General features: G+C 35.1%; 3 protein-coding genes across 3 annotated transcripts; 1 reads left to right on the forward strand and 2 right to left on the reverse strand.

Annotated features, from left to right (window-relative positions):
* Positions 1-1,398, forward strand: LOC107902144 (uncharacterized). The gene is made up of 2 exons (XM_016828368.1): positions 1-427; positions 1,142-1,398. Exons 1-2 carry the CDS (start codon positions 1-3, stop codon positions 1,396-1,398), a joined length of 684 nt encoding a protein of 227 aa, XP_016683857.1.
* Positions 1,399-15,043: 13,645 nt separating this feature from the next.
* On the reverse strand, positions 15,044-16,345 carry LOC107903367 (translation initiation factor IF-2-like). The gene is made up of 2 exons (XM_016829387.2): positions 15,499-16,345; positions 15,044-15,292 (listed from the first exon to the last, which is right to left on the reverse strand). Exons 1-2 carry the CDS (start codon positions 16,343-16,345, stop codon positions 15,288-15,290), a joined length of 852 nt encoding a protein of 283 aa, XP_016684876.1. The 3' UTR covers positions 15,044-15,287.
* A 195-nt stretch (positions 16,346-16,540) lies between these two features.
* LOC107902146 (retrovirus-related Pol polyprotein from transposon RE1) lies at positions 16,541-17,218 on the reverse strand. Its single transcript, XM_016828370.1, has one exon. The coding sequence runs from the start codon at positions 17,216-17,218 to the stop codon at positions 16,541-16,543; it is 678 nt and encodes a 225-aa protein (XP_016683859.1).
* Positions 17,219-24,532: the final 7,314 nt, after the last annotated feature.

Consider the following 24,532-nt stretch of genomic DNA (forward strand, 5'->3'; position numbering starts at 1 on the left):
ATGGAGATGAAGAACGAGAATGAGAGTGTGAGTGAGGGTGAGAGTGAGAGTGAGATTAAGAATGAGAGTGTGAGTGAGAATGAGAGTGTGAGTGAGATTGAGAATGAGAGTGAGAGTGAGAGTGAGAGTGTGAGCGAGAATGAGAATGAGAGTGTGAGTGTGAGTGAGAGTGTGAGCGAGAATGAGAATGAGAGTCACGACAATTCGGTGCAACAAATTCAGCATCCTTTTCATCAGGAACATCCATTGGTGTTAGTGGAAGAGCAAAGCAATGAAGGTCTCAAAGCTTACTGTAATGGATGTGGGGAACTGCTTTCAGCTCCATGCTTCACTTGTATTCATTGCAATTATCACCTTCACAAGCAATGTGCAGAGGCACCCCTTGAAATTCCTAATCACCCTCTCCATCCCAAGCACTCAAACAAAGGTTTTTTTTTTCAACAAAGGCCATATCATAATGATTACTGGCTATATGGTTGTGCATTATGCAAGGAAAAACGTAACATGTTTTTTTATCAATGTCTTTCTTGTTGGTTTTCCATTGACGTCAAATGTGCTCAATTATCTTCTTCATTTAAGTTTACCAAACCGTCCAAACATGACATCCACGAACATCCATTGACCTTCATAGAAAGTCCCATGGCCATAGATGTACTCAAAAGATTAAGCTGCTCCTGGTGTCATGAACCTTTGACAAATGCTATATATCTTTACCCTGACTGTCCATTTTTTATCCTTCATAAGAAATGTCTTGATGAGTTACCTACTAAACTTAATCACCCTTCCTATCACATACACCCTATTTTTCTTAACTGTAGTGACAGTGGTTGTTTTTGCAACCTATGCCAAAAGCATCATTCTGGACCTTTTTATGGTTGCACTCTTTGCCATTTTAACATCAATATTGGATGTGCTCTTCCAATGTCCATTGTTGAAGGTAAAAGCCACCATCAACACCCATTCACATTATTTCGAAGACGAGGTTCATCCATTTGTGATGCATGTGGCACTGAGGGAAATTCTATTTCTTATATATGTTCTACGTGCAACGTCATGGTCCATAAGAAATGCACTTCACTCCCACGTGTTATAAAATTTTCTAGACATGATCACTGCATTTTTCACAAATATTTTCTTGAAGATCTTACAAGGCAAGATTGCAAGATTTGTTTCAAAGAAGTGAGACTAGAGCGTGGGAGTTACTCTTGTGAGAAGCTAGGTTGCAATTACGTTGTCCATGTGAATTGTGTCTTAGAGGATGATAAGTTGTACGAGGTAATTGAGGACGAAAAGCAATGTGAGGAACTTTATGAAAAATCTATACAGTCTTCCATCATTCGTGTTATTGAGTTGAATGAAGCTGGGGAAGCTGCAAAGATTGAACATTTGAGTCATTAACATTGCTTGGTGTTAGCAGACAAGATGGAGGAGGAAATTGATAGAAAATGTGATGGGTGCATGCTACCTATCTCAAATATTTTCTATTATTGTTCAGAATGCCCCTTTTTTCTTCATAAAACCTGTGCTGAATTGCCAAGATTCAAGCAACATTGGTTTCGTCAAAGCAATGGCACCCTCAATTTCAACAGCTTCAAGTACTGTGGCTTTTGCGATCGACATTGTAGTGGTTTCTTCTACTATATTAGAGGTTGGGAGATGTGCTTAAGGTGTGCTAAAGTTGCTGATATCATTGAATGTGAAGCACACCAACACTTTCTCTTTTTTTTATTTCAAATACAGGGAGAAATGTAATGGTTGTGGCGCTAATATCAACAAAGGTGCATTTAGATGTGGAAAGTGCGGATTTGCTTTGGATTTTGGATGCTTAACATTACCACATTCAGCTCTTCACAAAATTGATGAACACTGCAGGCTAAAGCTTACTTATCATGATGATAAGGAGTAAAGTTATTGTGATATTTGTGAGCAATATAGAGATCCAAGCCTTTGGTATTATTCTTTTTCAATCTGTGATACTTTTGCTCATATCAAATGTGTTCTTGGACAATTTCCATTTCTCAAAGATGAGGTCACATTTCCTTCTCGTTATCACAATCATCATCATGATCTTAAATTTTTTAGGAAGGTCAAGGGCTACCCTGAATGCTCTCATTGTGGAAAGCTTTGCCAAGGAGAAATTCTCAAGTGTAAAAAGTCTGCATGCAATTATATCATCCACTGCAAATAGTGTTAAGGTGACTAAGCCTAAAGCTTTGTGGTAATTACTCTAAATGATTAAAAAATCAATTTTCAATCATCAATGTTGTTGATTATTATTATTTCATGATTTTGTTTTCATTACCAACATCGGTTCTAATTGTGTTCATGGTTGTAGATGTGATTTATTCAAATAAAAAGCGCTAAAGGATTTATTTGATCAAAGGAGTTCACAAAGGATTTGGCATTTCATTCCTACTTCTTTGATGAAAGGATGCTCGAATTCCAAGTGTGATTTGGTTTCATTGTTACTTTGTTTAAGATTGATTTGGGTTTGTATGATTTGATTTCAATATTACTTTGGGATTCATCTATGATTTGTTTGGGTTTGTAAGATTTGAATTATTTCTTATTTAAATTATATTAATTAATTTAAATATTCTCAACAGTATTGATTTATGGGTTTTAGAAGCCACCAATTTCTAGAATGGACTTCTTACTTTTCAGTTTGGGTTGTGGAACCCATAATTTAAACAGACACAATAATCCATAATTCTAAAAAATTAATACTAATGACATTTATTTTTTTCGAATGTTTCAAAAAACAAAATACCCTTTTCTTTTGAACAAACAAAAAAGAATAAAAAACGAAACTGTCTAATAATTGTGCTTAGAGCAATTCACGCCTAATAGATTAGGATTTTATTCAATTAGGAACGTATCATAAAAAAAATTCCTGGTCGGGTCAATAAGATCATGAAAAGCATTTCGATTTATTTATCTCTTATTTTACACAGAATGGATTTACCTAGACCAATACACGATTTCCTTTTAGTTTTTTTGGGATCGGGTCTTATATTAGGAGGCCTGGGGAAAATATTTTCTTTCCCAATTTTAAACTGAAAATTGCTTGAAAGTATACATAAAAAGAGATGAGAAGAATCTTGTTTCACTAGGTAATTTAAATGAATATAAATACCAAACTTTATTATATACAATGTAGAGTTGTAATGTTTTAGGATAAATTTATCATTTAATAAAAAACATGAATGTGGTAGGGAGTTGACTACATGTAACACCCCAAACCCGGCCTAAACGATATGGCTGAATCTGACGACTTAACATGGTAGTACTTTTCGAAAAATATGTCGTCGCTAAATCCTCTTTTCTATTTAACCATTTTTTTATTATCTTATGTTAACTTAAAATCGTGTCTTGCATTTTCAAAACATTATTCATTTACAAATCGTTATTCAATTTCAAAACACTTTTTATTTTTATTGCAGAAGCTTTTAAACAGTTTGCTTATTCGTGGAATTTTTTATAAAACATTAATTTCATTTGAAAACTCGAGTTTTACCTAACATTAGCAGATTTAAATCATAAAACCGTATAAAATCTAAAATTTAAACGAAAATTCATAAATGCCATAATTACAACAAAATACTCCCAAATAAAAGTAAAATCACAAATAGGAAGTAAACAGTGTAAAAAAAGTCGTGTGGACGCCACTAGTTCTCTGCTATCCCGATCCGTCTATATTTGGGGATTACTTGTACAGATAAACAAAAAGTGATGAGTTTACGTAAACTCAGTGTGTAATTCCCATACAAATGAACAGACAGTAAACAAATAATTACTGTATAAGCCCAATTTTACCCGGGCCTGGCAACCAACCTAAACAGTCCATTTTACAAAAAAAATAAACCCAAACATAAAACCCAAAAACCTAAAACCCATTTACAAAAATAGGCCCAAACATGGGCCAAACCCAGTGAAAACTAGGGTTTCAGAACCCTAGGCTCTACCACCACCCTAGTACCGCACCCTCACTTGCCTCTGCTACCGCCGTTCGTCATGTCCCATCCGCACCTGCTCTCTATCTCTGCAACCCGCCACCGTCACTTGCAAACACGCAACCAAGAAAAGCAGAAACAAACCACAAAAACAGTAGCAAAAATAGGGGATTTGCTTTTATTTTTTCTCCTCTTTCTCTCGGCTATAAAGTCGAATATGCTGTAAGGGAACGGGGCATTTTTTTCGGACATCAACAATAAAAATATAGAGATTTCCATTATAGAATGTGATTTTGTTGAATGTTTTAGTCATTTTATATTTTAAAATAAATAAATAAAACAAAATGGGGTTAGAGGCGTACCTGCGGCCAGGCCATGCGCCACTATCGGAGGATTCCTCCATTCTCCAAGGCTGTGTAAACCTTTTAGGGTTTCGTCGGAGTCGGGGCCAAAGGACGGCGGAGGCCGATAGGCCATTTTTCTTTTCTTCCATTTTTGTTTCAAGAGTACCCAAATCGGGTTTATTTTGTTAAAAAAAAAGGAAATTCTGAACTCTTCCATCTCAGTTCTGCGCCTTTCCAAGCTTGATGTTCCTAGAGCGGTTCGCTCTGCACCATGGAGTGTGCTGCTTTTTGGTGGACGGTGACCAGTATAGGTGGTTCGCCATTCTCTCTTCTCCTGTACGACCTTTTTTTCAGTCAATGAGACTGTAACTTAATGGTAAGATTGGAGCCTTAATAACTTTGAGATTTATGTTCTATTCTCATCTTGTATAAAATTATGGGTTGTCCTCAATCTTTATTTTGAATAGTTAGTTAATTAGAGTTAAATTAATTATTGAGAACTCAGATCAGTGCTTATAATAACATAAAAAAATATTGCTGACTTTTCCCTAACGAAAATACTATATCTGTTTAAAGTTGAATGTAGGAGTATGAACACATTATTTTGTAAAAGAAACAACTTTGGTTTGAATGGCAAGAATACTTTTTCATTGCTTTGCATTACAAATAAATATAAGTGTTTAACTAGGTGTTTGAGATAGAATACAACAGTGGGTTGAATCTTTCAAATTATTCAAAAAATAAACAAATCCAATCCTAACTGATTTGAATTGAAAACAAGAAACAAGCCATGTCAACTAGGTGAGGAAGTTGACGTGGATTGAGTCAGTTGCTTAACACCCCCCCCACAAACGGATGGGGGGAAGAACCAGCAGTTTGTCTTTCATCAACAAGAAATGTGATTTTGACAGTGGCTTAGTGAGAGCATCAGCCAATTGATCCACAGTGGGTATGTAGGAAACGACAAGATGTTTCTGCCGAACCTGATCTCGAACAAAGTGGAAATCGAGCTCAAGATGCTTTGAGCGATAATGAAAAACTGGATTTGTAGCCAAGTATGTAGCAGCCACGTTGTCACACCATATCCGAGGAGTAGACGGCAGAGGATGCCGCAGCTCACGAAGTAGACAACAAAGCCAGTATAACTCAGAGGCAGTTGTAGCAAGCGCTCGGTATTCAGAGTCAGTGCTGGAACGAGCAACGGTCTTCTGTTTCTTTGAGCACCAAGAAACAAGATTGGCACCGTGATAAATAACATAAGCCGAGGTACTCTTTCGATCAAGTTTGTCTCCACCCCAATCGGCATCAGAGTAGGCAGTTAAAGCATTCGAATTAGATCGACGGAACACAATACCATGATCAAGAGTTCCCCGTAAGTAACGAAGAATGCGCTTAACTGCTTGCCAATGATGAACAGAAGGTGAATGCATCTATTGAGCCATTTTATTGACAGCCTGCGAGATATCCGGACGAGTGAGAGCCAAGTATTGTAAAGCACCAACAATTTGTCGATACAGTGTCGGATCCTCAAATGTAGTAGAGGAAGCAACCAAGTCAGCTTGTGGAGTCGACGGGGTTGCAACACTCGAAGCCTCATGCATATTAGCACGATGCAAAATGTCCAAAATATACTTTGTTTGAGTGAGCTGCAGACCATTTGAATGCCAAGCAACCTCGATGCTAAGAAAAAAAGATATAGGTCTCAAATTTTTTAGTGCAATCAACTGTCCAAGAAGATTAGTGAACCGTTGTAGAAGAGATGGGGAAGAACCCGTCAGTTCCAAATCGTCAACATATACCAAACAGTAGGCTGTGTCACCACCGGTCAAATAAATAAATAGCGAACTATCCGCCTTAGAGCCGTAAAAACCAAGCTTCTGAAGTGCACCAGCAAGACAAAAGTACCAAGCACGAGGCACTTGTTTTAAACCATAAAGGGACTTCTTGAGAGCACAGACATGAGTCGGTTTTGTTGGATCAATAAAACCCTGAGGTTGCTCTATAAAGACAGGCTCGTCAAATGCACTATGGAGAAAAGCATTGGAGACATCAAGTTGTCGAATGGGCTAGGAATTCGTCACAGCAATTGACAAAACAAGACGAATCGTAGCCAGTTTGATAACCGGACTAAAAGTCTCAACATAATCAATACTTGGGCGTTGATAGAATCCCTTAGCAACGAGGCGAGCCCGATAGTGATCGATCGAGCCATCAGCTTTGACTTTATTCTGATACACCCACTTACAACCGATAATATCGAGGGCCTGTCATCACTGTCTTTGAACAGAAAAACCTGTTCATCAAAGATAACATGTCGTGAGTAAAAAAATATATTGGTGGATAACGATAAACATTTATAACCTTTATGACGAATACTATAACCAAGAAAGACATATTTTGTAGAACAATGCTCTAATTTATTCTTTATATACGGGCGAAGCCAAGGATAGCAACAACAACCGAAAACACGAAGAAAATTATATTCCGAGTTTCGTTGAAAAATAACTTGATATGGGGATTTATGGTTGAGTTTTGGGGTTGGCAAACGATTTATGGTATAGACAGCAGCAGCAAAGGCATGATCCCAATATTTAGGTGGTACTTTGGAATGATGTAAGAGTGCTCGGCCAATTTCAGTAATATGTCGATGTTTTCTTTCAGCGCAGCCATTTTGTTCAGGGGTGTATGGGCATGAACTGTGCTATAAGATGGCATTGGAAGCTAAGTATTTTTCTAGAGCTTGAAATTCCCCACCCAGTCAGATTGAAACTGTTTAATCGGTTTGCCAAAATATTTTTCAATGATAGCTCGGAATTGAACAAAGCAATTGAATACATCAGATTTAGTTCGCAAAAAATAAATCCATGAATACTTGGTATAGTGATCAAAAAAGACAACATAATATAAATATCCATCAACAGAGGCAATTGGAGAAGGTCCCCACAAATACGAACATATTAATTCAAGAGGTTCTTTTGCTTCAAAAGTAGAATCAGAAAAAAGATAATTTTCGAGACTTGCTAACACAACAAGCCTCACATAACGACAAGTCATGCTTAGAGGAAGCAGACAAATTATTCAAATTTAAGACTTTGCGAACAGTTTTGAAACACGCATGGCCTAAATGAGCATGCCATGTAGACAGGGAAACTGAGTGACAAACTGGAGAAATAGGATCTGCGGCCAGCCGATATAGGCCATCTCTAATGACTCCCTGATGAAGTACCTGCTTCGTCTTGAGATCCTTAATCACAAAATGGTCAGAGAAAAATTCCACAGAGACATCATTAGATTTAGTAAACTGAGGAACAGAAAGCAAATTGAGATTAGCTTCTGGAACATGAAGAATATTATGAAGCGAAAAAAATAAGAACCAATAGTAATTTTATTAGAACCCAGACGAGCAATGGATAGAGATTTACCATTAGTGAGAGTGACTTCATCAGTTCCGCTATACTCAGAGTGGAGACCAAGGTTTTTCAGTTCAGAAGTTAAGTGATGAGAGGCACCCGTATCGACAACCCACTGCTTGTCGGAGTGATGAGATGAAGAGTTGTAATTGGCAGTTGGCTTAGGTTGGGTATCATTGTATTTCGGGCTTGGACAGTGTCTGGCAGTATGGCCACGCCCTCGACAATTATAGCAGGTCGGTTCGGAAGGATAAGAGCCACCACGGCCCTTGGAGGAAGAGTAACCAGCTCGGCGGTTGCCACGACCCTTGCCACGGGAGTTGCCATTAGATTGTTGCCGACTGGCATAGTGGCCAACAGCCGCTGGATGAAGAGTCTCAGAGGCAGATTGTAACTGTGATTCTTCAGGCAAAAGTAAGCCGTATAGATCATCAAATTTCACAGACACTAATCGTGCCTCGATGTTGCGAGTGAAGGGTCGATACTCAGGACCAAGACCCCGTAAAATGTGATCAACAAGATCATCCTCAGAGATCGGTTGATTGAGAGCAAGAAGCTGATCATATATACGCTTTGCACGATCCATGTATGTAACAATCGAATCAGTGCCGCGAGCGAGAGAATGCAATAAATTTTTGAGGGACCGGATCTGAACACGGGACCCGGAGGCATAGGTGGTTTGAAGCTTTGTCCATGCATCAATGGCAGTAGTTGAACCAACAACTTGAGACAGCACTGGTTCAGAGAGAGAGCCAAAGATTCTGCTTAATACAAGCTGATCTTTAATATACCAGGCCTGGTACGCCGGATTCGGTGCCCCGTTAACCTCTCTCGCCGGAGAGGCAGTTCCATCAACATGACAGTATAGTTGATTGCCATGGAGGATTGGGGTGAATTGAGTTTTCCAGAGAAGATAATTTGAGACGGTGAGTTCAATGGTGAGTTGGTTGTGGATAGAAGGGAAAGACATAAGTGAGGACATAACAGAGGAGATATTAGTATCGGTAGTTCCCATGGCAGAAGAAGAAGGATCGGGAAAAAAAGGGGAGAGCGGCGTTGAATCCTAAAAGATGGCTAAGCTGATATCATGTAAAAGAAACAACTTTGGTTTGAATGGCAAGTATACTTTTTCATTGCTTTGCATTACAAATAAATATAAGTGTTTAACTAGGTGTTTGAGATAGAATACAACAGTGGGTTAAATCTTTCAAATTATTCAAAAAATAAGCAAATCCAATCCTAACTGATTTGAATTGAAAACAAGAAACAAGCCATGTCAGTTAGGTGAGGAAGTTGACGTGGATTGAGTCAGTTGCTTAACATATTTTAGTGTGCATTTGCTATCAACAATTTGGCTGCATTCTACTTCAACAACATTACAATGGTGGAGGCACCCACTTCATCTGCTATTGTTAAACTTGCCCAGCATATTGCAGACTGGCCTGCCCTAGTTTGTTTTCGAAAGTGAGTGACGAACTTACTGACTTATTATGTTATAGTGCACATGGAACAAATTTTATTAGTATCATTTGCAATACGTGAACTTTTTTCCATGATTTTAACTTTGTTTATTCTTTTGATGCATCATTTTGACAAGCTTATGAGGGATGTCACTCGAAGCTTATATTCAAACAAAAATAAGTTAACCTAGGGTGGAGTTAGAAAATTTTTTAGAGTGCCGAAATTAAATTGTAACTTTGATAATAGTAAAAATGTAATTTCATCATTTTAATAGTTTATATCTTTATAATTTTTAAAGGATTAAATCAAACTTTTATTATTTTTAGGTGGTCAAAGTGTAATTTTACCTTTACTAATTTAAAATTTTAAAAATTTTAAAAGATTTAAATGAAAAATTTTTCATTTTAAGGGGAGCCGGACTTCTGCCACCCCCTAAATATGCCCTTGAGTTCACGCAGAATCTAACCACATTCAAACACGAATTTGATGTGCATTAGCTCAATTATTTGCCAATAGTATCTTTTATAGTATGAGTTGATGAGATTCTATATATGAATATAGTAATACCCAGGTATATAAACATGCAGCTAGTCTAACAATTAGTGTGCATTGTAATGATTGATTTTTGTTGTAAGTATTCAGATGTATTACTTGTAAGTAATTGTAATTATAATTTCAATTGAAGAAAAATAATCTTTATTTTTATGCTAACACATACTCGGACATGGTTATGGGATACAATTATCCTAATGTATCAGAAAATATAAAAAAGTGAAATCAATGTCGTTATTTGGACTTAAATAGTTATGAATCCATGGAGAACGGTTAGGATACGGCTTCTAAAGTAGAACAATGTGTGACGGCCTTTTGCTTGCCATCTTTTCATATATTGTAACTATCATACAATGTGTTGCCATCTTTTTATATAGTACAACAATTTGGGTTCAACAATGTGTGATGGTGCCATCTTTGCATATATTGGAGCTATAATACAATATGTTGACCATAATTCTTAACATCATTATAGGGCCGAGATCAGGTTCAATAGGTGAGAGTTCATTGATCATTGTCAAGGGTTTGATTTGATCCTAGTATGATCATTGTTCAACAATTGTTGTTTACCGAAACAAGCAAGATAGAGATGTTCATCAATCATTGGTAGGTTTCAATTTCTGTACAGTTCAATATTAAAGCTCGACATTTCACATTCTTGAGTCACAGCAAGCCAGGCTTAATAGGCTAGGAGATCATCATCTATTTGGCTAATAAATCCATCAAAAATAATAAAATATAAAAATATAAATCACTAATCACTAACTCAAATGGGAAATGTAAGCTCATTATTAGAAAGAAATCGTATTACTTTGACAATGTGTCGGGGACCGACTTGTATAAACAACAAACAAGTAAATTTGGAGAAGACGAACACAAATATTTTACGTGGAAAACCCTTAAAAGGGGAAAAACCACATGTAAAGGCGGCTTCGGCTTTTCACTAATTGAATAAATAAATGAGAGTGCACTATGAAGAAATAAATTTAAATGTACTAAACAACATTATATTATATTATATTATATTATATTATATTATATTATATTATATTATATCATATTATATTATATTACTAAAGAAACAAAGTAAAAGAAAGAAACAGAATAAAATTTCAAACGAAACAGAGGAGAAACAGGGGAGAAAGAAAGAAAGAAAAAGAAAAGAAGAAATTTAGGGTTTTCAAGGTTTAATTTCAAATTGGTAAGTCAAATTAAGTCCTTTTCTTGTAATCTTTGAGTTTTTTTGAACCTAGAACAAAATATTATTAAGTATATGCTGAAAATTTTGGAAGTTATTAGATTTTTAGACATTAATTTTGGTAGGTAAAAGTGTGAATTAGAAATTGAATTAATAAAATTTCTAATTAAAATTGGGAGATGTATTAAATTTATAAATTTTATATAATAAGGACCAAAATTTGCAAGAATTTCGAAATTACGAATTTATGACAAAATTAGATAGGTAAGGTTAAGTTTAGTTGAAATTGGAGTAGAAATGAGGTATGAATTGAGATGGAAAAATAAATGAATTTAGTTAGGGATTGAATTGAAATTGAGATGAAAGTAGAATAGAAATTCAAGTATTAGTTGAAAAAAAATTATACTATATTAATGATTATGAAAATTATCTTAATTTTTTCTCGTATCTAATATCGTACCCGAGGCATCCACGAAGAAAGGAAAAGAAAAAGTGGACGAGGAGTAGACACGAGAATCACGGTTTGTATTACTATAAGTCAAATTATTTATTACTTAATGTTAAATTTAACTTATGTGTATGGTAAGTAAATAATAAGGTAAGTGACTTATTTAAATTGATTTTGGAAAATATGTGCCGGTATTGAATTGTGTTTTGATTAGTGAATGGAAAAGTATAATTGAGATTGAAAATGAAAGACATGAATTTAATGTTCATGCAGTGATTGAAATTGTTATATATGATATATGACTGAAATTGAAGAATAGCTAAAAATTGTATTGTTATTGTCAATTAATGAAAGTTTAAGAATGAATTGATATTTAAGAAATTGGATAGTTACATGCTTGATAAATTTATGATTGAGTATTGAAATTGAGATTGATATTGAACTGAATTATGAAATACTGAATATTGTTTGAGTACTGAATTGAACTGTGAAATTAATGAAGTAATGAATTATTGCAATATTGTGAAACTGATTGAAATAAGGAATTATAATTGATACTGAACTAAGATGGAAATTGTACTGAAAAGTGAATTAAATACCCTATTAACTAGTCGGGCTAGTCTGATATAGTTGGCATGCCATAGGATATGGAAGAGTACGGGGTATTTGCCGGCTTACTAATCAGGCACTTATGTGCCGACTACTGTTACTGTTACCGATTCGATTCGACACTTTGTATGTCGAATACTATTATCGTTACTGTTACAGATTCAGCACTTTGTGTTTTGAATACTGTTACTGTTACTGTGAAAGAAACTAGGTAAAATAGAGAATAATGTAGAACAAATCTGTTTTCAATTTAATTCTTTCTGTTTACTTAGTTCAAATACACAGTCAAATGACTATATTTATAGGAATAGAATAACTCCCTTGCTTAACTACTTAGCTAACAACTCAGCTAACCTTAACTGCCTCTCTAACAGATACTATCACTAACATGCATCCATCTTCCCCACGGGAACAACCCGAAGAAAAGATCTAAACCGAGAAAAATACGAAACAGACAGTGGTTTAGTTAAAACATCAGCAACTTGATCAGACGCAGGAACTTCCCCAACCAAAACAGAACCATCGGCAACCTTCTCACGAACAAAGAATAAGTCTAACTCCACATGTTTAAACTTAGAGTGTAGCATAGGATTGGCAGCAACAGCTACTGCACTGGAACTATCACACCAAATATTGGGCTGAGTAGGTAACTCAATATGTAACTCTTGAAGTAACGAACGTATCCACAACATATCACTAGTGACGGCAGCCAAACTTCGGTATTCCGCTTCGGCCGTAGACCGAGACACCACTTGCTGTTTCTTAGAGGACCATGACACAGGATTGGACCCAAAAAATACACAATATCCTGAAGTAGACCGACGATCATCAAAATCCAACCCCCAGTTTGCATCCGAAAACCCAACTAAGGACAAAGAATCATATTGACGAAAAACAATTCCAAAATCAAGAGTACCAGACAAATATCGCAATATCCTCTTAAGAGCAACCATATGTACTGTGGTCGGACTATGCATGAATTGACAAATCCTGTTCACTGCATATGCAATATCAGGCCTAGTCATGACAACATACTGTAACGCACCAGCCAAACTTCTGTACTCCGTTGGATCAGTTAAAGGATCACCGTCACTCTTAGAAATATGTGACGAACTAATCATGGGCGTATGAACACTTTTAGCATGAGACAGACCACTCCGATTCTACAAATCCCGGATGTACTTTCTCTAACACAAATGAAGACACTTGGAAGAGGACCGAGTAACCTCAATTCCCAAAAAATAATGCAAATCACCCATATCTTTCAACGAGAATTCAACATTCAACAGCGTCATAAGCTAGTCAATAGATGACGGTACATCCCCAGTTATGATTATGTCATCAACATACACAAGAACATAGATAGTGCAGTCAGTTTGAACTCGCACAAACAAAGACGCATCTGATTTTGCACCAGCAAACCCAACCATCAAGAGAAATGCTTTCAACTTCTCAAACCAAGCTCTCAGAGCCTGACGCAGACCATACAAAGCCTTCTTTAACCGACAAACCAAAGGTCTCCCATTAACCCCAAGCTTAACATAACCAGGAGATTGTTGCATGAACACTTTACTATCAACATCCCCATTCAAGAAGGCATTATTAACATCAACTTGTCGAAGCAACCATCCTTTAGTAACTGCATCCGACAATATAACCCTTATAGTAGCGGGTTTTACTACTGGACTAAATGTTGCTTGAAAATCACAACCTGGAACTTGAGAGCAACCTTTCGCAACCAGACGTGCTTTATACCGTTCTACAGTACCATCTGGGTTTTTCTTAACTTTAAACAGCCATTTGCAACCGATAAATTTATGACCCGATGGTAAAGAGACCAGTTCCCAGGTACCATTGCGAATCAGGGCATCATACTCAGCTTGAGCAGCAGATTGCCACTCAGGGCTCGCAAAAGCCTCCTCAATCGTTGACAGCTCTATAACTTCAACAACAAGCACTCTAGGTTTAAAAACACCAGCCTTTGACCTAGTAGTCATGGGATGGACATTCACATCAGTTGTAGAAATCTCTGGTCCTGTAGGAACGGATGGAATTGGAACAACTGGTGTGGGAGACTGATCACCAGAACATGACGAGCTACTATGAGAGGAATTACTAGGAGAATTAGCATTTGTTGGAACCACATCTACACCACTCTGAGGAATCAAAGTCTCATTCAAAGTCCTTGGGCACACAGAACGAATACCGGAGTTTTGACGACAAGACAAATTATTTTTGAGTACAGGAAAATAGGACGAAATAGTACTCACCTTCGTAGTAGACCGTAGAGTAGTCGGAGAGAGAAATCGTGACTCATCAAACTCAACATGATGAGAGACAATGATTCGACCATCAGGTAAAAGGCATTGGTAACCCTTATGGCAAGAACTATATCCCAAAAACGTGCACGGTTGAGATCGAAAATCCAACTTGTGGCGCTAAAACGGGCGCAAATACGGGTATCAACAACATCTAAAAACACGTAAATGATCATAGGTAGGGTCACACCCATACAAGGCTCTATATGGAGTCTTACCATCCAGCACTGGTGTGGGAAGACGATTTATTAAATGAACTGCACAAGCAAAGGCATATGACCAGAATTCCATTGAAAGTCCCGCTTGAGCTAAAAGAGTGAGGCCCATTTCTACTATATGATGATGCTTACGCTCTGCAACTCCATTCTGTTCAGACGTATGAGGATAGGTGACTCGATGAATAATACCGTGAGACGCCAAAACCGAAGCAAACGCTCGATATTCCCCACCCCAGTCGCTCTGAAATTGTTTGATGGTCTTGCCAAATTGATTCTGAACTAATTTCTGAAACTGAATGAAGCAAGTCACTGCTTTAGACTTCTGCCGTATTAAGTATACCCAAGTGAACCTAGAACACATATCAACAAACGAGACATAATACCAATTTGAACCAGAAGCAACTGAGGCAGGTCCTCATACATCCGAAACAACCAACGAAAATGGATCAGCATAATCAGTAGTAGAATTCGAAAATGGCAATTTATGAAACTTTCCCTTTTTACAAGCAGTACAAACATCACTCATAGCAACTTTATTCATAGCAATTTTATTGAATTTGAATTGACATTGATCAAGAACATTCTTAACAACATTTAACGATGGATGACCAAGACGTTTATGCCATAACGAACACAACTCACTGTCAGCAGTCGTAGTTGGAATTTCAACTTGAGCAGTAGACGAATGAAACGTAACAAGAATAGACGCATCTGATATGGAAAACTGATATAGCCCATTATGTATACGGCCCGTCAGCAAATTCTTCTGTGTCACGCTATCCTTTATCACACAATAGGTGGGGTGAAACTCAAAGAAAACATCATTATCAGTTGCAAATTGTGATACGGACAATAAATTCTTCCTAATAGCTGGAACACATAAAACATTAGACAACCGAAGTACTCTAGATTGTGTAGACAAAACACCTTGACCAATAGACGATATCATAGCAGGTGTACCATCACCCATTAAAAGAGACGACGTACCTGAATATGGAACAGCATCACGGAGTGCTGAATCATCTTGACACACATGATTACTGGCACCCGAATCAAGATACCAAGATGTCGAACCAGCTGGCCCAGGAGCCGGGGAGTCAGATCCATCCCCACTAGCCCCACACTGCGCAGAGTTGATATGTGAACCCGAGACAGACGGATCCGAATAGTCAGAAGCATGTAAATATCCTAGCCTAGGAAGTCCAAAGCACGGATTTGACGCAGAGAAAACACGAGCTCGCGGCTTAGTCCGCCACGGAACATCAGAACCAACATATGGCGAAGTCGAATTTAGCTGTACATTATTCGAAACAGGGTTAGTAGCAGGCAGCCCAATACGATCATTTGGCCCAAAACCATCAATTGGCCCAAGATTGCTATTAAATCCACCATTAGGCCTTCCACCATTCGGCCCACTTGTTTGTGGTCTATACCCATGATTTTCAAAATTCGGCCTGACACCTTCACCATTCGGCCCAAATGCGTGTGGCCTATACACATGGTTCTCAACACCTGACCTGGGCCCACCACCAATTAGCCCTGCATACTGACCACAAAAATTATTAAAACCATCAGCACAATAATTTTGACCAAGTGGAAAGCTATTTTGACCATAGCTTTGACCAAGTGGAAAACTATTTTGACCATAGCTTTGACCAAGTGGAAAGCTATTTTGACCATATCTATTTTGACCATAGCCATAATGATTTTGACCAGATTCAGCATTATATTGACTAGGGCCTTGACCAAGATTCGAAAATCTAGGCTGTGTATTTGGTGTTGAAGACCAGCCACGATCCCCAGATTCACGAGAGGGCAGCACCGAAAACTGCATCGGAGACGCCTCATCACGGTGGTACCGATAGTAGCAGCGCTGAGCAACGTGGCCGAATCTAGAGCAGATCTGACATTGAAGACGTGGCCGGAAGTTCCTTCCACGTCCACGCACAGCCGAACGACCCCCGCGCGTCGCGCCATCCGTGACCGAGACTGATGAATCTTCCACCAGATGCGCACTATACACAGCTTCCTAATCCAACGGAACATGACGATTTTCACATTCAATCAAAGCATCCACCAGCCGCTGAAATGGAAGAGGAGTCGTGGACAACGACGCGGAGGAGACCACACCTTCGAACTCAGATGAAAGACCCACAAGCATCACCGCCGTTCGTTCAGCCACAGATACAGACGTTCCAGACGCTTCTAGATGCGCACATAGACTCTTTAACTTGGCAACATACTCCCGGATCGACAAACTCCCTTTCTTGAGAGAGTGAAGTTCATGACGCAGCCTTTCTTGCCGCATATTCGTATCAGCGGCGAACATCGCCAACGCCGTAGACCACACCTCGGATGCCGATTGCACATCCATAAAGGAGGATATAATGGTCGAGCTTATAGTCGAAAGAAGCCACGAAGTAATAAGATTGTCCTGTTGAGTAAACACAGAGGCCGCTGGATTAAGTACAAGAGCACCGTCCGGTGCTTGTACAAATCTCGGCGGCGCAGACACAGATCCATCCAGAAAGCCAAACAAATCATATCCATTCACAATAAAACGAACCTGTTGCTTCCACTGGAGGAACGTCCCTTCATCAAGTTTCACGACCTCATGCCGAGGAAACGAGTTCACCACCTGATCAGCAATGAAGACTGAGCCATTCAACTCAACGGAGTCAGAGGCAGCAGAATTTGTCGTGGCCATTACTAAGAACGCCTAGCGACTGATACCATGAAAGAAACTAGGTAAAATAGAGAAGAATGTAGAACAAATCTGTTTTCAATTTAATTCTTTCTGTTTACTTAGTTCAAATACACTGTCAAATGACTATATTTATAGGAATAGAATAACTCCCTTGCTTAACTACTTAGCTAACAACTCAGCTAACCTTAACTGCCTCTCTAACAGATACTATCACTAACATACTGTTACTATTACTGTTATCATTACTGATTACTGTTTATTGGTGTGTTTGGTTGGAGTTCGTGTATCCGCCGAATCCGAGTCAAGTTAATAGGGACAAATGAAGTAAATTTACTGATAAAACTAATCTTGAATGATATAGTATATGTGAAAGGTGAAAATTGAAATAAAGAAATAAGAATGGTATTTATATATAATTAATTGATAATATAAAAAGATTGAATTGTTCATTAATAAGTAATGTTAATTGTAATGAAAAAGTATGTGTGTGATTTAATGTATTTAATTATAAATTGAATTATAGTGATACCACTGAGTATATGCATACTCAGCGTACGGTTGTTTCCGTGTGCAGGTTGTAGAAGTCAAGTACTGAACCAGCATCCAAAGCCAGACCCGACTTCAGCAAATTTTTGGTGATGTATATCTTCTTTTGGTAATGTGGCATGTACATAGGATGTGTATAAGGTTATTATGTTGTGAATATAAATAATTAAAAATGTTAGTATTATAAGTTTAAGAATTATAATGAAAAAAGTTTATCCATTTTAATTTAATTAGTACATTGATAAATTTAAATTGATATTGAGTTTATTGAGTTTGGTTAGAAGGTATTTAGAATAGAAAATGAGAATGTGAAATGAATTGGTTGAATTGGTTATGTTTGGAAATGATATGGTCTTAATTGCAGGAGGTTTTATGTAAAAATAAGTAGAATGTCGAAATTTATAAAAAAAAAATTCGGAGTACTTGAATGAGTCCCATTTCACTTTTAAAACATGTTTTAAACTTCGAAAGTTCATTACAGGGACTTGGTTATTCAATTATATTACGAATGTTATTTTATTAATGAATTATTCGTAAGTTGTCTGATATGTTCGGTAATGCCTCGTAACCCTGTTCCGGCGACGGTTCGGGGTTAGGGGGTGTTACAGTAGGGGCTTGCCCTCCTAAAATGAAAGATTTTTTATTTAGTCATTTTAAAATTTTTAAAACTTTAATTAGTAAAGATAAAATTACACTTTGGGCTCCTTAAAAATAATAAAAATTTGATTGAATCTTTTATAAATTATAAAGATATAGACTATTAAAATGGTAAAATTACATTTTTACTACCGTAAAAGTTACAATTTAATTTCGTCTCCTCTTAAATTGTTTTTCCTTCGTTCTTGGAGTAGACACAAATCTTAACCTCCAAATGAATTTACTATACTTATGCATATATAACATATTTGGATTTAAATTATTTGATTTACATTTAAATATTTTTATTTTTGTAACTTACTAAATTCATATATTAATCATATTTGAATAACCAATGAAGAATTATCTATTTTGATTCAAATAATAATATTTAGATTTAATTCATTAATACACAAATTTGAATTTTGGAGTAGTTATGCAATTTCTTATTGAAAAAATTTATGAATATGACATTTATGTGATATATTATCATTTTTATCCAATATATTTAAATTATATAATCGTCTTTATTAAAATAAAAAAAAATCTATGGTGATGATAATATCTCTTAATTTTTTATTTCTTACTCTTTAAGATATTTATAATTATCACTCGTATCCATAATATCTTATTTAAGTTTTGAAGAATAATGGAAGAGAGGCATGCTTTTTGTGTTATTAGTAGAATTTTATTCCGTGTTTTGGCTTATTGGTTTCTAATTAAATTCTTGTCATTAATAAAAAAATTAATTAAATCTTTTCATTAATTACTTTCTTTTTTTTATTAAAATAACAAAAAGTATATGCAAATTACAAAAAAAAATTTAAATTATGAAAAGATATTTAAAAATATAGAAAATTATTAAAGTTGTTAATAAAATTTACAAAATATTATAAAAAGCATAAAATTGTTAATAAAATATTTAAAATAATTAAGTTAGTATCATAAATAATGACACTTTTTTTTACTATTTTTCAAGTTTATTTTATTATTCATGTTCTAGGTTCGTGACTGTCTCTTTTAATAATATTGTCTTCAAAGTTCAAACTTATGTTCTTCGCTTGAGAATGCAATGTGTATTATCAATGCAATGTGCAATTGTTTTTGGCTTATCGATTTAATTGGCTTATCGTTAAACTCAATTGATGGACCAACTAGATATAAAAGAATATATATATAACAATTTCATATGATTGTGGACTATTGTCCATATATTCATGGCATGATTAAGTCATCTTAGACCTATAAAAAAACCAAAGTAATTGCCTAATTTGCAAGAAAAGAACAAAATTTACTTCAATAAAGAAAGCAAAGAATTATTCTTGTAGAAATGCTTTACTTTGTTCGGAATTTTTTTATGACATATGAACTTTACTTTTAATTTAATTGCCTTTTCTGTTAACAAAATTTGTGTTTTCGGATTAAATTCTTTTAGTATAACATATGCATATGCATTGAAAATTTTTAACTATGATGTAAAAATTAAGGCTAAAGGGTCTTTAAAGTCCCTGAAGTTTTTCCAAAAAAAAAAAACCAATTAAGCCCTTATATATATATTTGCATTCAATCGAGCTATTAAACTTTAAAATATTTAAAAATATAAAAAATTATTAAAATTGTTAATAAAATTTATAAAATATTATATAGAGTGTAGAAGCCCAAATTTGCCCAGGCCCTACCAGCAAAACAAATTTCAGCCCAAATGGCCCAGTTACATTACAAAATTAATTGGACCAACCCAAATACAAACCATAGGCCCAAATACAGCCCAAACACAATGAAAACTAGGGTTTCAGAACCCTAATTTTCCCCCATGTGCGCCGTACACCTTTGCAGTACCCACTCCTCTGCCACCGCCGTTCGCTACGTCCCATCCGCACCTACCTCTGACGTCGCGCCGCTCGTCCATCACCCTGCAAACACGCAACACAAGCAGAAGCAGAAGGAGACAAGACCAAAATTTTATTTTTCTTTTGGCTATAAAGCCGATTTGTAAGAAACGAAAATGGGGGGAATCGGGTTTAAAAAACCGATCTTTTCATCTGTAAAAAGGTCTATTTTTCACAAATATTCAGCAAATAAAATACAACATTTTCAAGAAGATATATTTTCTGTTTAGGTATTTACTTAGGTTGTTTACTCCTATTTTTATTTTTTTCTATTTTATATACGAAAACAAAAAGAAAAGGGAAAAAGGAACTCATCGGGAGTCGCTCCGTCTTCTCGCAATCGGAGACTCCTTCTCCGGTGACAGAACCGATTGAAGAGAGGCATAACGGCCTTTTCCCCTTTATTTTTGGTTGTTTTGAGGCTAGATCCGGGCTCAGGGGGTCGAGATCTAGAAAATAAGTTTTTTTTACCTTCACCGGCCACCTTGCGCGGTGGCGCCGACGCCGGCGACCGGAGTCCGACACGGTGGCCATTGGCTGGAGCCAAGATCAGAGGGAGGGGGGCTAGAGAGAGTTTAGAGATTTTTTTTTAATGAATGGATGATGAATGAAAATTTTTAAAAAAATTTGACTTAAATAGGACGCAAGAAACGACGTCGTTTTGAGCTTCAGCACCAATAGCCAAAACGACGTCGTTTAGCCCTTTAACCCGGGCGTTGACCCGACCCGTGACCCAGGGTCCGCGTGTTTTTGTGCGGGTGGGTTATTTACGTGCGCAGTCCTTCCGCTTTTGAAGCGCGTTGCAATTTGCCCCTTTTCGTTATTTTCTTTTATTTTTAATTTAGCCCCAGAGTTTTATTTTGGTTTCATTTTGGTCCACTGCAGCACTGCCTTTTGGGGCTATGGTCTATTTACCATTTTGGTCCCCCCTCTTTCGGCGAATGTCACAATTTAGTCCTTTTCATTTTTTATTTTAAATTCTCCCAATATTTTCATTTTTATTTCGATTTAGTCCGCATTTTAGCACTTTTATTATTTAAGTTAATTATTATTATTATTATTATTAGTGTTATCATTATTATTACTATTATTATACTAATATAATTGCTTCTATATATATATGTTTATATGTGCCCATATGTACGTTTATTTTTTTTATATATACTATAGTTTATATATGTATGTATTTACATGCATATATACATTCTTACATGTATTCTCTTTTATTTGCATAAATATATATATTTACATATCCTTTATACTTCTAAAATATGTATTTTGTATATACTCTTTATATTTTATGTATTCCATAACTTTTTATATACATATATACATTCACTTACTTTATGATTTATAACTTAAATATGTTTATATATATACATGAACATTTTATTTCCTACTATTTGTATTGTTATTGTTATACTATTTGATATTTATTTATTTATTTATTTATTCATGTATTCGTTATTATTTTTAGGAAATGCTTTAATTATCTCATATAATAGATTTGTTATTTTATGTATTTTATTTCTTTTTGATTATTGCTTATATTAGTTTTACTTGTATTATCATTATCATTGTGTTATACATGTTAATATTGCATTTATTCTTACCATTTTATGTTAAGTTAATTTTATTTAATATGGTTTTTAAATAAAACCAAATCTCGTATTTAGATTCGAGAAGGTCGTACCCTAACTTACTGGGTTTCGATTTTCATAATAAATCTAAATACACGAATCTTTTCAAACTCAAGTTTTAAACAATCTCGGGAATTAAGAAAAGATTGTGTCCTAACTTACTGGGCATGATCCATTTTCTAAACTCGAGATAATTAAACATCTTTTAAATAAGTAAATTTTGACATTCATTCACATATCGGGAATTCGAGACATTGTGTCCTAACTTACTGGATACGATGCTTTCTTTCTCGATTAATGTGGAACGCGCCCCTTTTCCCAAAATTTTCAACATTTTATTACAAGGATCGTATTTTTAAATTTCTTTAAAGTTTTCAGTTTTTTGACACTAAGACATTAAGTAATCAACTAGGTACCAATTTTGGGCGTATCGAGGGTGCTAATCCTTCCTCGTGCGTAACCGACTCCCGAACCCGTTCTTCTGAATTTCGTGGACCAAACTTGTTGTTTTAATAAAATCAAACTGTTTATTAAAAACAACTACTTTTCGAGGTGATCCAATAACACCTCATAAAAAAGAATTGGTGGCGACTCTCGTTTCATTTTTCAAAATTCAAGTCGACCCCGTTTTCATCAAAAAATGGTGTCAACATAGAGCATAAAATTATTAATAAAACATTTAAAATAATTAAGTTATTTAAATCATTTTCGCAATGTTAATTAATTATTTAAAATATTTTTTTTATTGTATATATTAATGCAGTTGTCATTCATGCTAAATGTTTTTTTTATTGCATTTTGCATATATTTATTTTACAAGTATAACTATATGAAGTGTTGAATACAACATAATTATATGAAATAAAAACATAAAAAGTGACAAAAATTAAACAAATATGAATCTCAACTATAAATGAAGTTAATTCCAATATTTGATATAATTAAAATGTAAGGTCCAATTAACATACACAACCATTGAAAATTATAAATAAGGTTAATTTCAATATTTGGTACATTTACCACTGGCTTAATTGGACACCCTAGTTCATTTCTTTTTCTTCCATTGCAATCAACTACATTTCTTCACTTATCACTTATGTCTACTTAAATTTATTTTATTTTATTTTATGAATAACAATTGATGAAAAATATTTGTTTTCAATATTTAAAAAATTAATTAGTTATTTATATGACATACACGTGAATTTCACATCAGTAAAATTAATGGGCATTAACTCTTTTCATCTATTTTAAAGTAATTTAATGAATAATGTAAGTTGAAGAGCTGAAAAAAGACGAAAAATTAAAATAATTTTTTTAATAAAATTGGAGGATAAAGTAAGTTATTATGCCAAAATTTATTTATTTTCATGAACTTTCAGTACCACTTATTAAGTAAATAGAAGTTAAAAGGAACTAAGCAAAGATTATTCATTGAATGACAAGTGTGTCTGCTTAAACATGTTTCATTCAACACCATCACCTAAACGACAATAAGCACTCCAAAAACTTTATGTTATACAATAAATACAATGTATCACATTGAAATATTTTGGACAGATTGACAAACTTGAGGGGCATCTTAGCAATTATTTGTAGGAACAAAATTGTAGTTCAATGCTGCTGCTGTTGTTGCGGATAACCATTGCGGTCTCTGAAGCACATTGGCCATCAACCTGCCTCAAAAGTGAGTCATATGTATTAACAGACCAAGTCTGAAGTAGCAGATCCACTCACGACAATGGTTTTCAAATTTAAGATTCATTCATAGCCTACTTACTAATGTCCTTGAAAAAGCATGGATCGTCAAAGTTCAGGAGAAAGCACCATCCGCATTATTACATGTGTTAAAATTTCTGCATATATGCTTTATTGATTCACAATTTCCATTCCTCATACCATTTATTTTTCTAGTCATTTCAAAATTTATACACTTGGCTTGTGCTTGCATTAATTAGCTCGTTTTTATCTCAAATCTTGATACCGATATTTGACATGTATGATTGAGATTATTATCGCTATGTTAGTTTGTGTTTATTTATTATTCATGATTCATTAACGTGTATTTTATATTCAAATTAATCTAACCCTAAACCCTAAATTTTATTTAATATGTAAATTAAAAAACATTAATTAATCTAAACCCTAAACCTAAACCCGATCCTAAATCCCTAACCCTTAACCCCTAAACCTTATTTAATATATAATTAAAACACACTAATTAATTTAAACCCTAAACTCTAACCTGACATTGAATCCCTAAACCCTAAATCCCTAACTCTTAACATCTAACCCCTAACCTAACCCCTAATCCTTAACCCTTAACCCATAAACCTTAAATCACATTAACCCTTAAACCAGAATCCCTAATCTATAATCCTTAATTCCATAATCTATAAAACTTAAAATTGTAACTCCTAAACCGGTCTTAAATCCTAAATTAACCATATATATATACCCTAAACCATATTTATTAAACCCTAAACTATAATGATAATTAAATTAAATTAAATAATTAAATTAAAAATCAGTAATGTATCCAAAAAATTTTAAAATTATTTTAAATAATAGTATTTTAATTTTTCCATTTTTAACAAATATTT

Source organism: Gossypium hirsutum, chromosome D06 (genome assembly GCF_007990345.1).
Source record: "Gossypium hirsutum isolate 1008001.06 chromosome D06, Gossypium_hirsutum_v2.1, whole genome shotgun sequence".
NCBI lineage: Eukaryota > Viridiplantae > Streptophyta > Magnoliopsida > Malvales > Malvaceae > Gossypium > Gossypium hirsutum.

Coding starts and splice junctions, on each gene's coding strand:
- LOC107902146 (XM_016828370.1), bottom strand. CDS start 17,218: ATGGCCACGACAAATTCTGCTGCCTCTGACTCCGTTGAGTTGAATGGC.
- LOC107903367 (XM_016829387.2), bottom strand. CDS start 16,345: ATGCAGTTTTCGGTGCTGCCCTCTCGTGAATCTGGGGATCGTGGCTGG.
- LOC107902144 (XM_016828368.1), top strand. CDS start 1: ATGGAGATGAAGAACGAGAATGAGAGTGTGAGTGAGGGTGAGAGTGAG. Junction 428..1,141: donor TCCCAAGCACTCAAACAAAG/GTTTTTTTTTTC, acceptor ATTTTCTTGAAG/ATCTTACAAGGCAAGATTGC.